A 15,623-nucleotide genomic window follows, 5' to 3' on the forward strand; every position below is an offset into this window, starting at 1 on the left:
ATCATCACTGTCACTTCTCAGTGACACTCCTAACCCTTAACATTACATTTCCTTTGATCGATGGAATGTCATCCAAAATGCCTACCTAATGCCTACCTTTTCATTTTATCTAGCATTTCATATCACATGAGGAGTTTATGGAAAATAAGAAACAAAGTGAAATAAGCATCTTCAATGTTCTACATCCAGAGTCTACCATTTTATCACATCTTGCTTGTGATAGCCCCCCTAAGTGATTTCTTGTCTCGTCTCTCTCCATTCCAGTCCCATAATATCAAAATGACTTTTCCACCTATATTGCCTCTAGTATCAAAAATAAACTCCTTGAGCGTTATTTTTTTTAGCTAGATCTGTACCTTTACCAATACAGATTAGTGCCTTCTCTGAGGCAGGTCAAGTTGAACTGATGTAGCCAGGGTTACACTGCTAGCATAGATCTGAAGCTGAACTTGACCCCAGATCTTTGGTTCAGAAGACAACTTATTTCTATTGTACTTCTTGCTTTCTGTATTTACTTTTTTTAAAATGTGAATATTTTCATGTACAGTGGAGGGTGGGGGAAAGATTGTATTTGAAATCAAACCTTATTGAAGTTTATTATCTTCCTTGCCTGTCTTGTTGTTAACTAGAGAATTACTATCAGACTGCTTTATGAAAGTTGTTTAGTTGTTGTCCTCACTCACTTATCATTAATACTTTCAGAGCCATACCAACCACTTTTTACTCAATTTTTTTTTTCATTCTGTTTCTCTCATGGATCCTCAAGATAGGAATAAGTAGTCATATAGTCTAGAAGCATATTGTCTAGTCTGATTCATCATCTCTAATAAGTGACCATCAAGCTTGTTAATATGTTCCTGTGCATTCTAAAGCAAGGCAACCAAACATTATTCTAGATGTTACCATAGACAAAGATATATTGGGATTCTGTCTCTCCTTCTAGACAACTGGAGTCAAGAATCATTAGGGTTTTTTTTTTTTGGACTGCCATTCTGTCCTCTTGGCCTAAATTTAACCTTTCAGTTCACTGAAACCTCCAGTTTTCTTTTCACAGAAATTTAGATCTAAAAAATGACATTCGGGGCGGCTAGGTGGTGCAGTGGATAGAGCGCCGGCCCTTGAGTCAGGAGTACCTGGGTTCAAATCCGGTCTCAGACACTTAATAATTACCTAGCTGTGTGGCCTTGGGCAAGCCACTTAACCCCATTTTGCCTTGCAAAAACCTAAAAAAAAAAATGACATTCAACAAGTATGAAATTGTTGTACTTAGACGTCATTTAGCACTATATCTAGCACATGTAGTAAGATTCAGTAAATCCTATCTATATAAAACGCAAACAGTAAAATACACACAGGAACATCAAAGCTTATTGTGATTCAACAATAAGATATAGCATCCCAAAAACAATGCAGTCCTGAGATATATCAATAGACATAGCTTTTAGAAATAAGGAAATGTAACACTCTTTTACTTTGTCTTCTTTTGGATTAATGTACTTAATTTTGAGAAACAGTTTTAGAAGATAAATAAACTGGAGAGTGTCACTTTTTCCAGAATGTAGACTTCATATTGAAAGACTGGCTGTAGATATATTGTCAAGGCCCATAAATACCAAACACCAAAGAATTTACATTTCATCTCAAGGCAGGAGGAAGCCACTGGAAACCGTTAAAAAGGAAGGAGAGTTACATAATCAGAAAATTACTTTGGCAGCTCTTTAGAGAATGGTTTGGAAAGAGATAGGACCAATACCGTAAATTCAAGTAGAAGTGGTAGTCTATTATAGTCCTGTTGAAGAGTAAAAACCTTCTGAACCAGAGTGATCTGAACTAAGTGATCAGAAAAAAAAGGAATAAATACCAGGGATATTGATGTAAGACTAATAAGATATGACTTATTGATTATGAGGTTGAGATAAAGACTCAGAAAAAGTTTGAGTGAAGAGTCAAAGGTAATAGCTAGTGTTAATATGGTATTTATAGGTTTTGCTGAATATGTATATGTGTGTGTGTGTGTATATATATATATATGCATGCATATAGATATGGTTGGTGCTATAATTTCTACTTCATAGGTGAGAACACTGAGACTGAGATAAAAAGTTAAGTGATCTGTTTATACTCACTATTAGTGTGTGAAATTACAGCCAGAACTTGCCTACTGCAAATTTTAGCTCTTCATTCACTACAATTCAACTCTGAAGTTATGAAACAAACTAAAAGAGCCTTTTTTTAGATTCAGATCAATAATCCCAACAAATGAGATTGTGACTTGCCCAATGTCATACAGCTCAGTATTAATTATCTGAGGCCACATTTGAACTCGGTCCTTCTGACTCCAGGGCCAATGCTTTATCCAATGCACCACCTAATTGCCTAAAATATTGTTAATGGATTTGTAAAATAATATAATCATATTGTTTTGATAATTTTGGATCCTGAGTTGAGAAATTTAGCAAGCATAACATCTACATCTTAATTCAAGATAGTTTTGTTGATATCCTCTATCTTTTCCATCATCATAGTATCCCTCTACTTCACCCTCCCAGAGAGCCAACCCATATAACAAAACATTTTTATCATTGTTATTTCCACTTAAATATTGTAGTAATTGTATTTATTTTCTTGGTTCTCCTGACTTCACTATACCATTTCACAAAGATCTTTCCATGCTTTATATATATATATATATATATATATATATATATATATATATATATATATATATATATATATATATATAATCTTTTTTAAGTTTGAGTTCCAAATTTTTTCCCTTCCAACCCCCTAAGATATAAACCATTTGTTATGGGTTATACATGTTTGGTCATTGTAAAACATATTACCATATTAGTCATTTTGTGAAAGATCAATCCAAAGGGGAAATAAAGAAAAACAAAAATATTAAAAAATAGAAAAAGAGTTTGTTTTGATCTGCATTCACACTCCATCAGTACTTTGGAGGTGGGTAGGATTTTTCATCATGAGACATTTAGAATTGTGTTGGATCATTGTTTTACTGAGAATAGCTAGGTCATTCACATAGTTAATCATTGTATAGTACTGCTGTTAATTTTGTACAGTGTTCACTTCACTTTGTATCAGTCCATCTCACTTTCCAGGTTTTTCTGAAATCTGCCTGTTCATTATTATAGCACAATAATATTCCATTTCAGCCATATACCTCAAATCATTCAGCCATTCCCCAATTGATAGATAATCCCCTGACATGCATCATTTATAGCATAGCAGTATTTCCTTACTTTCACATACCACATTTTGTTTAGTCATTTCCCTGTTGGTGGTTATCTACTTTGTTTACTATACTTCGCTAAAACAAAAGTGCTGCTATATATATTTTGGTGTACTTGGGAACTTTCTTCTAATAGATGGCTCCCTTGCAATACAAGCCCAGTAACACAGTCTCTGATTCAAAGGATAGGGACATTTTTATCTCTTCATTCCATTTAAATAAATCCATATTTCTTTCCAATATGATTATATCATTTTACAAGTCCATTAACAATATTTTAGGCAGTTAGTCAATACCCCATTGCCATGCCAAAAAAAGAAAAGCATCCAAAAAATATTTAACATACTTATTCATTTCATACCTTCTCCAGCTTTCACTGTTGCTATTTGTTATCATCTTTGTACATATACAGGATGTGCAGTGAAATCATCCCAGGGTTTTTTAAAATTTTCATTTCTCTCTATTATTGCCCTGGAGCATTCTTTCAAGTGGTTGTAAATATTTTGCAGTTCTTTTAAGAACTATTTGTTCATATCCTTTGACTTTATTTGCCATTATTCTATTATGCATGTTCAGTGGCTAGAAATGTACCTCCAAAGTACTAATGGAGTGTGAATGCAGATAAAAGCATACTATTTTTCCACTTTCTAAATTTTTCTTTGTATTTCTGTTTACCTTTTGGATCAGTTCTCTTTCTCTTTTTGGGGGGGATCTTTTTCTCAACATGACCAATATGGTAATATATTTTGCATGACTGAACATGTATGACTGAATATTGGCTATTCTCATTAATGGCTATTAGTCATAAAAATGTGGCCAGTGGCCATTGTTGACTAAACATAGATGGATAGATATAGATAGATTGATTTTGAATTCAAAATCTTTAACTGAGAAATTTGGTGTACTGACTTTTTTCCTATTTGACCAAGTACTTCCCTTATCCTAGATGTGTTAATTTTGTCTTTGCAGACATTTTGCAGTTTCATGTGATCAATTATCTATTTAAATTTTGCCACTCACCTGCTTAAGGATATATCTAGCCAAAGTTATAAGAGATATGTGAATTTGTTCTCTTCAAAATTTTTAATTGTATGATCTTTAATGTTAAGGTCACCCTTTTAGAACATGTTATGAAATATGGTCTATGGTTTGTTCTAAGGCTATTTTCCACTTGACTGCTTTCTAGTTCTCTCAGCAGTTTTTATCACAGAGTATTTTTCCCCCCTGGGTAATTAATGCTTTCTACTTTATCAAACATTGAGTTATTGAACTTCTGTATTTCTGATTGATTCTCCTCTCCTCTGTTCCTTTGATCTATATCTCCTTTTCTTTAATCAATACCAAATCATTTGATGGCTGCTGCTTTATAATATAATTTGAGATTTGGAGATGCTATTTCCCTTGTTCTTTTCATCATTTCCCTTGATATTCTAGATTGTTGTTTTCCTCATATAGTTTGTTATAACATGGCAATGGAGTTAAGTGACTTGCCCAAGGTCACACCACTAGGTAATTTTTAAGTGTCTGAGGTAGGATTTGAACTCATGTCCTCCTGAATGCAGGGCTAGTGCTCTATCCACTGCACCTAGCCACCCCTACATTATCAGTTTCTAAATAGTATCAGTGACAATTATTAAACTTTAAAGTATTGAAATGCATAGGTTCTGCTTTTTAAAATAAACCTTTTGAGGCGGCTAGGTGGCTCAGTGGATAAAGCACCTGCCCTGGAGTCAGTAGTACCTGGGTTCAAATCCAGTCCCAGACACTTAATTACCTAGCTGTGTGGTCTTGGGCAAGCCACTTAACCCCATTTGCCTTGCAGAAACCTAAAATAAATTAAAAAAATAAAAATAAACCTTTTGCAATACCTTAAAAGGAGTTGTGGAGATTCAGCTACAACTGGTGCAGTGGATACAGCACTGGCCTTGGAGTCAAGAGGATTGCTAATCTTTGTAGTTTACTTTATTTTCTGTCTATATGCCTTAAATAGGTGCCCATTCTAGAAATTCACTCCTTTTTCACCTCTGTCTCATGTCAGTCCTTGGCTTCATCAAGGCTTAGTGTATCTACCACATACTGCTTGAATGAGAATTTTCCTGATTTTCTTTTAGTTACCAGTGCCCTCTCCCCCAGAAATGATTTTTGTGAGTTTTGTATACTTTTTTTTTGTTTGTTTACCTCTGGTCCTTTCATTTCTCCATAGAACGTGAACTCTTTAGAAGCAGGGACTATATTATATGTTTTTATATTTCCAGTGCCTAGCAAAGTGTTTGATACCTAAGAGTTAAGTTTCTTAAATTTTCTAATATTTGCAAGTATTTCATAATTAAGCAAATGATATAATATTTGTTTAACCCTTTGGGTAGTTATATATAATTGATTATAAATGGCAAGGTAGTCACTTATAAGTATTTCCTGAAATGATTAAGATTATCTTTCCATGTCCATTTAATCAGGTGGTGAGACAGCTGAAATGCCTGGTGTGTATCCTCCTGGAGAATATGACCTTGCAGGTTTTGCTGTTGGTGCCATGGAGCGGGATCAAAAGCTCCCTCAACTGGACAGAATCACTGAGGGGGATGTTATCATTGGAATAGCTTCTTCTGGTATACACAGTAATGGATTCAGCCTTGTAAGGAAGATTGTAGAAAATTCTTCCCTTCAGTTCTCCTCTTTAGCACCTGATGGGTGTGGTAATCAAACTCTAGGTAAATTGCTGTAAAATAAGGTTTTTTTGCTTTTTTGTTCTGTTTTTGCTTTTTTGCAAGGCAATGGGGTTAAGAGACTTAACCAAGGTCACACAGCTAGGTAATTATTAAGTATCTGAGACTGAATTTGAACTCAGGTCCTCCTGGCTCCAAGGCTGGTGCTCTCTCCACTGCTGTGCCACCTAGCTAACCCTGAGTACAATAATGCTGATGACTAATATTAAAAATTTGAATGAACACTTTCTTATGTAATTTAATTATGATGAATTTATTCTTAAACTGGTGGGTTTATAATATGAAAAAAACTCTCATTTCAGAAGAACTTTTTATTTAACATTCTTATAGTTCACCTGTCTTATATTTTAGTATTTAAATGGGACTATCTTGTATTTCATTCTTGCAGGGGAACTGTTGTTAAATCCAACCAAAATCTATAGCCGAACATTGTTACCTGTTCTTCGTTCAGGGAATGTTAAGGCCTTTGCCCATATTACTGGAGGTGGATTACTTGAAAACATCCCTAGAGTTCTTCCGGAGAAACTTGGGGTAGATTTGGGTAAGAAAAATAGCACTGTTTTTCAAGTATGAGCTGGTAGATATGTAATCTTTCTTTTCTTGAGAATTTCATGGTGTTTTATGATGTAGTTTTTTTTTTACAGTTAGCTTCCCATTTGATCTATTCCAAGGAACTTCAAATTTATTTTATTTTTTAAATAATTTGTGTATTTTGTTGGAAATAGATAAACCATAACATAAATTGGGAATTTGTCAAAAAATAGCTTGACTTTTTTTTCCTTAAACTTTTTTTGCCAAAGCAACAGAATTCATTCCCCTCCATCATGCTTCTAGAGTATATTTTTTGGGTGTGTTCCCATTTTTTATTGTTGACATAAAACAAGGTCCCGTTGGACAAATCCATGACCTACTCTTTCCCTACCTCAACTGCACACAATGCTGGTCACTTTATCCCAATAGTTCCTCTTTCTAATCACCTATTATTCTAGAGCTGTAAGTAATGGAAGAGGATACCTGGAACTAAATAGAATAGCCTGCTTAGGGGAACTAAGAAGCCCCTCTCCTTCCCAAGATTCCAACCTTTTGGGAATTCTTAAGCTAGCTTGTTCTTTAATTTCACTTCTCTCCCTTATATCTGTCTTGACCCTAGAATTAATCACATTCAGTTCCATGCTGTCCTCCTCTGTAGAATTCCTTGCCAGATCTTAAACCTGAATTATCCCACCCTCCACTTCTTCGTGTGTTACTGAATGGAACTTAAAGATGTCATATTGTGACTCAATTCAGATTTATGTTAACAAGTCTCAACTGGACCCTCACTATAGCAAAACAGTAGTTTTAATCTTACTCTTCACAGAAACTATTCCAAATATTCTCTCAAGCCTTCCATGCCACCTTACCCCCTCAGTATCATACCCCCATTTTCTCCAGGAGATTGCCCCCCCCCCGTCTCTCACTAGACCATATCATCCTTTGTCTTTTCTCCCTTTCATTGCCAAATACCTAGAAAATGTGATCTGCCACTGTTGCTCTCAATTCTCTCATTGGCCCCAAATCACCATTCTTTTGAACTTCTAAAATTTTATGTCTTAGCAAGCTCTTCAACTCCTCATTAACTCCTGCCTTACTGGACTCCATTTTTAATTGCTAAATCTTGCCATTTCTAACTCTACAATGTCTTTTGCTTCCTTCCCCTTTTTTCTAATCATGTAATTGCCATCTTTCTTAGTTTAGGCCTTCATCCTCATTTCTTGGTGGGCAACAGCCTCCTATTTAAGCTCTCAGTCTTTCCTATATAATTCTGGTAATGTGTAGATTTTGCCATGTCATTCTGACTTTGTTATACATCATTCCCCATCCAGTATTATGAATTAAGAATTCTAATAGCTTTTATTTTAAATTCAGGGTGACATTTAGGTTTAGCATGTCTTTGAAGTTAAGTACAGCTAAGAAATGAAACACTAAGTGTGCTTGAACAGTAACCTGGCACCAAGAGTGCAAATGCTTTAAATGCTAATCTGAGGAGTACTTTATGCTTCCTTTTAAGTAATCCTAACAAATCTTATTATAAATTTTCCATATTTTATGTGTGAAACACTAATCTGGAGGGGAATGTCTAACCTGTTGCCAGATGCTCGATGCTGGAAGATCCCTAGAATATTCTCATGGCTTCAGCATGAAGGACATCTCTCAGAAGAGGAAATGGCTAAGACATTTAATTGTGGAATTGGGGCTGTCTTGGTGGTACAGAAAGAGCTGGCAGAGAAAGTTCTAAAAGATGTACATCAACAAAAGGAAGAAGCCTGGATAATCGGGAATGTAGTTTCTTGTCCTACAGGTTTTATCTTTAAATTTGTTATTCTATTCTGTTAATGTAGAAGTCTCTGCAATCTTATCAATAAGAATGAAAGTAAATAATTCAAAAAAAATTTATCATTAACTTCTTAAGCATGTGACTAGCACATGGATACTATGTTAAATTTATGACTGTGAACAACTACTATCAATACTAGATTTGGGATATTACATTTTAAAACTACCATCCATTAAAACATTAGTGAAAGAACTAATGGCACTTAATGTCTTCTAATGATAAAAATGCCTACTAGGAACAGTCTCCGTTGTTATTAAATATTTGTACAGCCTAACACATTTGATGCAGGTGTTATTGGTTGTAATGCTTATATAATTAAATGTTAGCATCTTGATTTTTTCAAAAGAAAATGTTTTAAAAGAAGAGTTATTTTGAAAAATAAGTTTTAATTTCTAGTTAGTCTTACTAATTTATCAATTTTCTGCCTTTGTGTTTTGTCTTTGAAATGAAGGTTATTCTCGTGTGAAAGTCAGTCATCTGATTCAAACAATGCAAATAAACGGACCAGTCTCATTAGTGAAAGAATCTTCAAAGGATTGCCTTGTTTTACAAACAAAGAAGGTTCAAGTGGCTGTCTTAATATCTGGAACAGGTGAGATTTATTTTCCTCTATATTTGAAACAGTTGAGAATACTAAAAGCTAAAGGAATATTGTATTTGACAGATTTTAGAACTTGGCAAAAAAGGGGGGGAAATATTTTATATCAAATCTTTCAAATTTAGGGTTTTGTGGGAGTGTTTTAAAAATAATAGATTTTTTTATGATTAGTAGTATATAATAGTGGTATAGAAACTATTATTAGCTATACTGTGAAGAAAGGAATTTACAGCCTATTTTTTCTTTGGAATTGTTTACCATTTGTAGACAGCGTGCTTGAATTGAGAGATAGCTTTAATATATCAAATAGAAATTTTGCAAATAGAAAGAGAACAGAGAAATTGAATATCTATAGAGAATTGGTAATTCGCCCATAATTATTGGTAGCAAAGCCAGTATTATAATTCTAGTCTCTTGGTTTCCTAGTCTAGTCTTGATGTGACCCCACTCATTTTACAGATGGAGAAAATGAAGCTCAGAGAAATTAAATCTTTTAGTACGAGTTCATCATTAGTCATTTACGTATTTTTGAGAATTCAGTATTTGACAAATTTCTTGGAAAGCAGTCTGGCCAAAATTAAGTTCAGAAACTCACACCACAATAAGCTCCAGATTGATAATGACACTTAGACATAAAAGACATATTTTTAAAAAATAGAACTGAGGAGTTACCAGTCATATCCGCAATTCTAAGTGTGTTTTACACATAAGGGGTGAAATATTCCTAGTATTTTAATATCATTCACTAAATTGTTTCTTCAGTTAAATGAGCAAGCAGACTGGAATAACCAAGAGCCAGGAATCAGTATCCTGGATAGCATTTCTTCAAGTGTTAATTTAGCACCTAATAGAAAATAATCACCCATTTTATATGAAATTGACCAAAACTTTGTGACTTCCTTTGAAACTTCCTTTACAATAACACATATAGGGCATATCCAACCATTTAACTTTTCATTTTGTTTTGAGTTTTTATGTATTTGAACACTTTGAATCAAACTTATTATTTGAGCACCAAGGATTATATTTGCATACATTGTTTTGAATCATAGATTTACTGGCATTTTTTTCCATTCTTTGCAGGCACAAATCTCCAAGCCCTAATAGATAGTACTCAGGAACCAACCAGCTGTGCACAGATTGTTGTTGTTATCTCTAACAAAGCTGGAGTGGCAGGTCTAGCAAAAGCAGAAAATGCTGGTATTCGTACTAAGGTAGGTTGATTTTAGCATGAATTGAGGGGTTTTTTTTAATGTTTTTAGGCTATTCATGTTTTATTATAACTGTCCTCTAAAGTAAGTTTCCTTTTCCTGCAAAAGGAAAATGGCAAAGTATTATGGTTGTCCTTCCAGTCAGTCAATCGTATTTGTTTCCTAGTAGGGTTATCTATCAAGTGGCATTCTCTCCCCCCATAACCAAGCAGGTTCTAGGTATTTCTCTTTCATCCATTCCTTCTCTCCACTCCAGAAAAACATCATCTGGTTCATCAGAACTGTAGGAACAGTCTCCTAATTGGTCTCCCTTTCTCAAATCTCTCTTCTCCAGTCAACACAGATGCCAGAGATATATTCCTAAAACAAAGGTCTGGCCTTATTACTTCCCTTCTCAACAAGATTTAGAGAGGAATTGGTATATGTGAGCTATCACTTGCCATATTCTCAACCCTATGTCTCTCAAAATGCAATCCAAGATTTTGAATCTGTTGTGTTGATTCAGGTTGTGTTTGTTTTGAAACTCTCAGATCTATTTTTTTCTCTCTCTCTTGAAGAAATCACTGTATCCATCCTCTTCAGTACATTTCAATTATCTATCCTCCTTACCACATGCATTACTTATGTATTTTTTTTTAGTTAATAGTATTTTATTTTCCAGTTATATGTAAAGATAGAGTTTTCAGCATTCATTTTTGTAAGATTCTGAGTTCCAAATTTTATTCTCCCTTACAACCCCCATCCTAAGGTAGCAAGTATTTTGATGTAGCTTACATATGTACAATGATGTTAAACATATTTCCATATTGGTCATATTGTGAAAGAAGAAATCAGAACAAAAGGGGGGGGAAATACAAGAAAATAAAAGAAAAACAAATTTTAAAACGTGAAAGCAGTATGCATTGATCTGCATTCAGATTCTATATTTCTTTTTCTCAATGTGGGTATTTCCATCACAAGTCTTATGGAATTGTCTTTGATCACTGTATTGCTGAGAAGAGCTAAGTGGGTCATAGTTTGATCAACACACAATATTCTCCTGATTCTGCTCACTTAACTTCATTGCTGTTTCTCATCTCCCTTTCCAAAAACATATCTGATCACTTCGCTTTACTGATTAAAAATCTTCAAAGACTTCCTCTTATATGTACACTAAAAAGAAAAAAATCCTAGTTTTAGTTCATCTGTCCAGTTCATGGGCTTATGCTCATATGCATAACTCATCTAATCCAGAACCATAATTTCTCTCATTTTCTCTTCTTTTTCTCATTCACATTCCATGGAAATGCCAGGCATTCTCCCATACTTGGTTCATATTTCATATGTCTTCTGTTAGCATCATATGATAGAGACTTATAATCAGGAAGGACTTGGATTCAAATTCATCTCTGACATTAACACTCAGAATTTGAGCAAGTCAATTTCTCTTACCTTTACTTTATTCAGTTCTAAAATATGTCTTCCTCTGATGGATTTATGATGAGTCAATATATGTAAAGTTCCTTTGAAATTCTGTATAGATATCCATTATTTGTATTTCTCCTTGTTAAAATGCATTTCCCTTCAAGACTACTCAAATAGGATACTCTGAATCTCTCCTTTGCCAAATTTCCCTAGATTAATGATCTTAGAATTTTCTTATCTGGATCTCACCTTTACCATCATTGCATTCTACCCCATATCATAGCCATTCTTATTTGTGCAAATTTTTTTTCTAATTCCTCCAATCTAATCTAGATGAGAACTTTGAGTAGTATTCTGTTCCTTTTCATCCTTATATCCACAGTTCTTTTTTTTTTTTTAGATTTTTCAAGGCAATGGGGTTAAGTGGCTTGCCCAAACCCACATAGCTGGGTAATTATTAAGTGCCTGAGGTCGGATTTGAATCCAGGTACTCCTGACTCCAAGGCCAGTGCTCTATTCCACTGCTCCACCTAGCTGCCTCCACAGTTCATTTTTATCCATAATAGATGTACAATGACTTACCCTATTTAGTACAATAAGTCTGTTTTTATGACTTGACTATACCCTTGTTCCAATTGGTTTTTTATGTACTATCTTTTATTTTACAGGTAATTAATCACAAATTATATAAAAGCCGTTCAGAATTTGACAATGAAATTGACCGTACCCTTGAAGAGTTCTCTGTTGACCTGATCTGTCTTGCAGGATTCATGAGAATTTTGTCTGGACCTTTTGTCCAAAAATGGAATGGTAAGCAGTTTATTTAACAACTATTAGCCGACCTAAAAGATAATCTGTTGTATTAGGTTTTCCATTAGTCATGTCTGGACTAGATGCTTTCATTCATTTTCTTTTGCTCTGCTAAATATTATCTTTTCTAAAACTAGGATAAATTGAGAAGTTTTGCCATGTTATTCCACTATTTAGGAACTTCTTGTAGTTTTTCTTTTGCCCTAGTATAAATTATAAATTCCACGGTTTGAAATTTGTAATCTTACTCTATCTAAATATCTTCCTTTCTAGACTTATTGTCCTATCTTGTACTCAGACCTTGAACTCAGCATTTCATCTGCTCACCTACCAAAACATTTGGGATAACTTTGCACAGACTCTAGTCTCTGCCTCCCTAGATGGTGTGGTGGGAAGTCAGGAAGGCTTCAAATCCAGTCTCAGTAATCGTGGGCAAATTACTTAACATCTGAATTCCTCAGTTTCCTGTAAAATGGGGATAATAAATAATAAAAGCTTTTTGTGAGGATCAAATAAAACATTTGAAAAGTGATTAGCAAGTACTTAATCCTTCTCTTCCTTTTAAAATAGCTGTCATCCTTCAAGGATCCCCTTTTTTGGTGGCTTCATATGGGGAGCCTCCTCTGAAGTGTGTGTGTGTGTGTAACAATTTGTTTATATAATTTAGCTTCTCCATTACAGTACAAGTTCCTTGATTGTTGGAATTTGTTTAAAAAGGTGACTCAAAGCTATTGAACTAATAGTTGTTGGTAAAAGATGTAACTAGTATAAAATTATCCTTCATCTGGTAGGGCCTGATCTATGTCAGCATTAAATTTCTAGATGAGGAAAATAGAAAGTCTAAGCCCTAACCAGAGTTTTTTGTTTTGTTTTCTTTTGTTCTTTATATTTTTCTAGGTAAAATAATCAATATCCACCCATCTTTGCTCCCTTCTTTTAAGGGTTCAAATGCCCATGAGCAGGTTCTTGAAGTTGGAGTCAGAATTACTGGCTGTACAGTACATTTTGTGTCTGTGAGTCTGTTTATATTTTCTAAAAAATGAACTACTTTAAGGTTATATGGATAATTTGTATTAAGTTAGCTTTGGATATATTGAAAACAGTTTTTCTTTTTGTAGGAACAAGTAGATTCTGGGCAAATCATTATTCAAGAAGCTGTCCCAGTGATGAGAGGTGACACTGTTGCAACTTTATCAGAAAGAGTAAAAATAGCAGAGCATAAAGCATTTCCTGCTGCTTTACAGCTGGTCGCCAGTGGTGCAGTAAAACTTGGAGAAAATGGAAAGATTTGTTGGAGTAAAGAGGAATAAAGCACAATAAATTTAAGATGAAAGAATTTGGATTTATCTGTCCAGTGTGGTCATTTTCATGTATTCAGATACAAGCTAGCAGAAACCCTTAACACTTGTGTTAAAAAATTAATTCTTTACAACTTGTAATAGTGACTGGTAAAAAAAAACTTCCCTGGTGGACTTGTGATAAAGAAGGCAATTCATCCCAGAGACAGAGCTGATGGAATCTGAACACAGATTGAAGTACGCTTTTTTTTTCTCCTCACTTCATTTCTCTTGAGTTCTCTCTGTCTTTTGTGGGGTAGGGGAGTTTATGTTTACTTTCACAAGATCATTGTAATAATAAAAATTAATACTTTACTAACAGACCTCATAAGAGTAATATATCATCCATATGAACAAAAATGGTATAGCTCTTCTTTTTATGTTGGCAAAGAATTAGAAATTGAGGGGGTGCCCATCAAATGAGCAGAATAAGTTGTACTACTTGGTTGCAGTGGAACTATAATGCTATAAGAACAGGACAGTTTCAGAAAAAAAAAGGTCTAAAAACTTAATATGACTGTTTTCCCAATGAAGTGAGCAGAACCAGAAGGACACTGTACAGTGTTGTAGGAGTGTGAATGATTTAACTGTTTTGAGTAGTGCAACTGCTGAAGGGCTTGGGATGAAAAATGTTATCTTCTACCATTGAAAGAAGTGTTGGAAGCTAAATGTAAAGTGAAACACCTTTTTTTTTCTATTTTTAGTTACATATAACTGGGAAATTTTTAATGAAATGAAAATATATTTCTCAAGAATTGAAAGACCACAAAAAATAAAATTACTATTGCATAAGACTAGTATTTTGCTGAAAAATCTGCTTCCCACCTAATAAAGCTCTCCATATGTGAAATAAACAAAAATAATTCTATCAATGCCCAAAAACAGTGAATTGGGAAATGGTTCCCACTCTACCCTAACCCCCTCCCCCATCCAAATCCTGCTGCTATTCATTTTGTCATAGGTTTTATTTTTTAGAGCTAACCTTATTTAGTTGATTTTTGTTAGTAAAACTGGAAATAGTTATAAAAATATCATGAAAAGGAAATGTACATTTCTTTAAATACTTAGTTGTTTAGCATAAATGTGAATTTTGTTGAATGGAGATTTAAAACATTTGTCTTATTTAGCCTCTTTTTCATTAATTTGTATATTTAATGTACCTTTTGTTTCTAGCATACATAAGCTGAAAAAAAATAATTCTGTCATATCTCACATAATTATTCACACTCTCATCAAAGAATTGTATTTTCATTCCTTGTCAGGCAAGGTAAAAAAATTCCATCTAACATGACTACCTTGACCCCTTAATTTCCCATATTTCATTTTCTTTCATTCTAATCTTTATCATTTTTTTTAATATCACCTTCATTCAGCAAATTAAACAAGTTAATAAATTGTAGTTAAAAATCTCTTCCTCAGGCAGCTAGGTGACGAAATGGATAGAGCATCGGCCCTGGAGTCAGGAGGACCCGAGTTCAAAATCTCTTCCTCAAACTGCTTTAAATTTCTCCCTCATCCTCTTGGCAGTACAGAGAGCTAGGACAACTGTATTAAATTGACTATGGACTATGAGGAAGAAAAACAAATCAAAATTTTAAAAAAATACCCTTCAGAATCTAATGAACTTTATAAAAATTATCTTTTATGTATCCTTTCCCTTAATCCTAATTCCTCATGCCAAAAATTACTTAATTTGTAAATATGTCTGTCAAAACATGTATATAAAATGCTAACCTGTCTCCTGCTGAGGTGAGGGGGATGGGAAGGGAGGGTGGAGAGAAATTTTATAACTTGGAAATAGGCATGTGCATATGGATAGAAATATATTTTTAAAAATTTGCATTTCTGTTTTAAAAAAATTCTCTCATGACTTGGATTATAGGCAAGAATCAGCTACCCAGCTAAATTGAACA

General features: G+C 34.0%; 1 protein-coding gene across 1 annotated transcript in view; it reads left to right on the forward strand.

Moving 5' to 3' along the window:
- GART (phosphoribosylglycinamide formyltransferase, phosphoribosylglycinamide synthetase, phosphoribosylaminoimidazole synthetase) overlaps positions 1–14,057 on the forward strand; it is a 32,135-nt gene extending 18,078 nt beyond the window's left edge. The window contains exons 16-23 of the mRNA XM_074214067.1: positions 5,710–5,961; positions 6,365–6,517; positions 8,108–8,314; positions 8,802–8,942; positions 10,032–10,162; positions 12,232–12,373; positions 13,271–13,386; positions 13,492–14,057. Of these exons, the coding sequence (XP_074070168.1) occupies positions 5,710–5,961; positions 6,365–6,517; positions 8,108–8,314; positions 8,802–8,942; positions 10,032–10,162; positions 12,232–12,373; positions 13,271–13,386; positions 13,492–13,683 (1,334 nt within the window). The 3' untranslated portion in view covers positions 13,684–14,057. The remainder of the gene's footprint in view (positions 1–5,709; positions 5,962–6,364; positions 6,518–8,107; positions 8,315–8,801; positions 8,943–10,031; positions 10,163–12,231; positions 12,374–13,270; positions 13,387–13,491) is intronic.
- The last annotated feature ends 1,566 nt before the right edge of the window (positions 14,058–15,623 follow it).

Source organism: Macrotis lagotis, chromosome 1, assembly GCF_037893015.1.
Source record: "Macrotis lagotis isolate mMagLag1 chromosome 1, bilby.v1.9.chrom.fasta, whole genome shotgun sequence".
Classification (NCBI taxonomy): domain Eukaryota; kingdom Metazoa; phylum Chordata; class Mammalia; order Peramelemorphia; family Peramelidae; genus Macrotis; species Macrotis lagotis.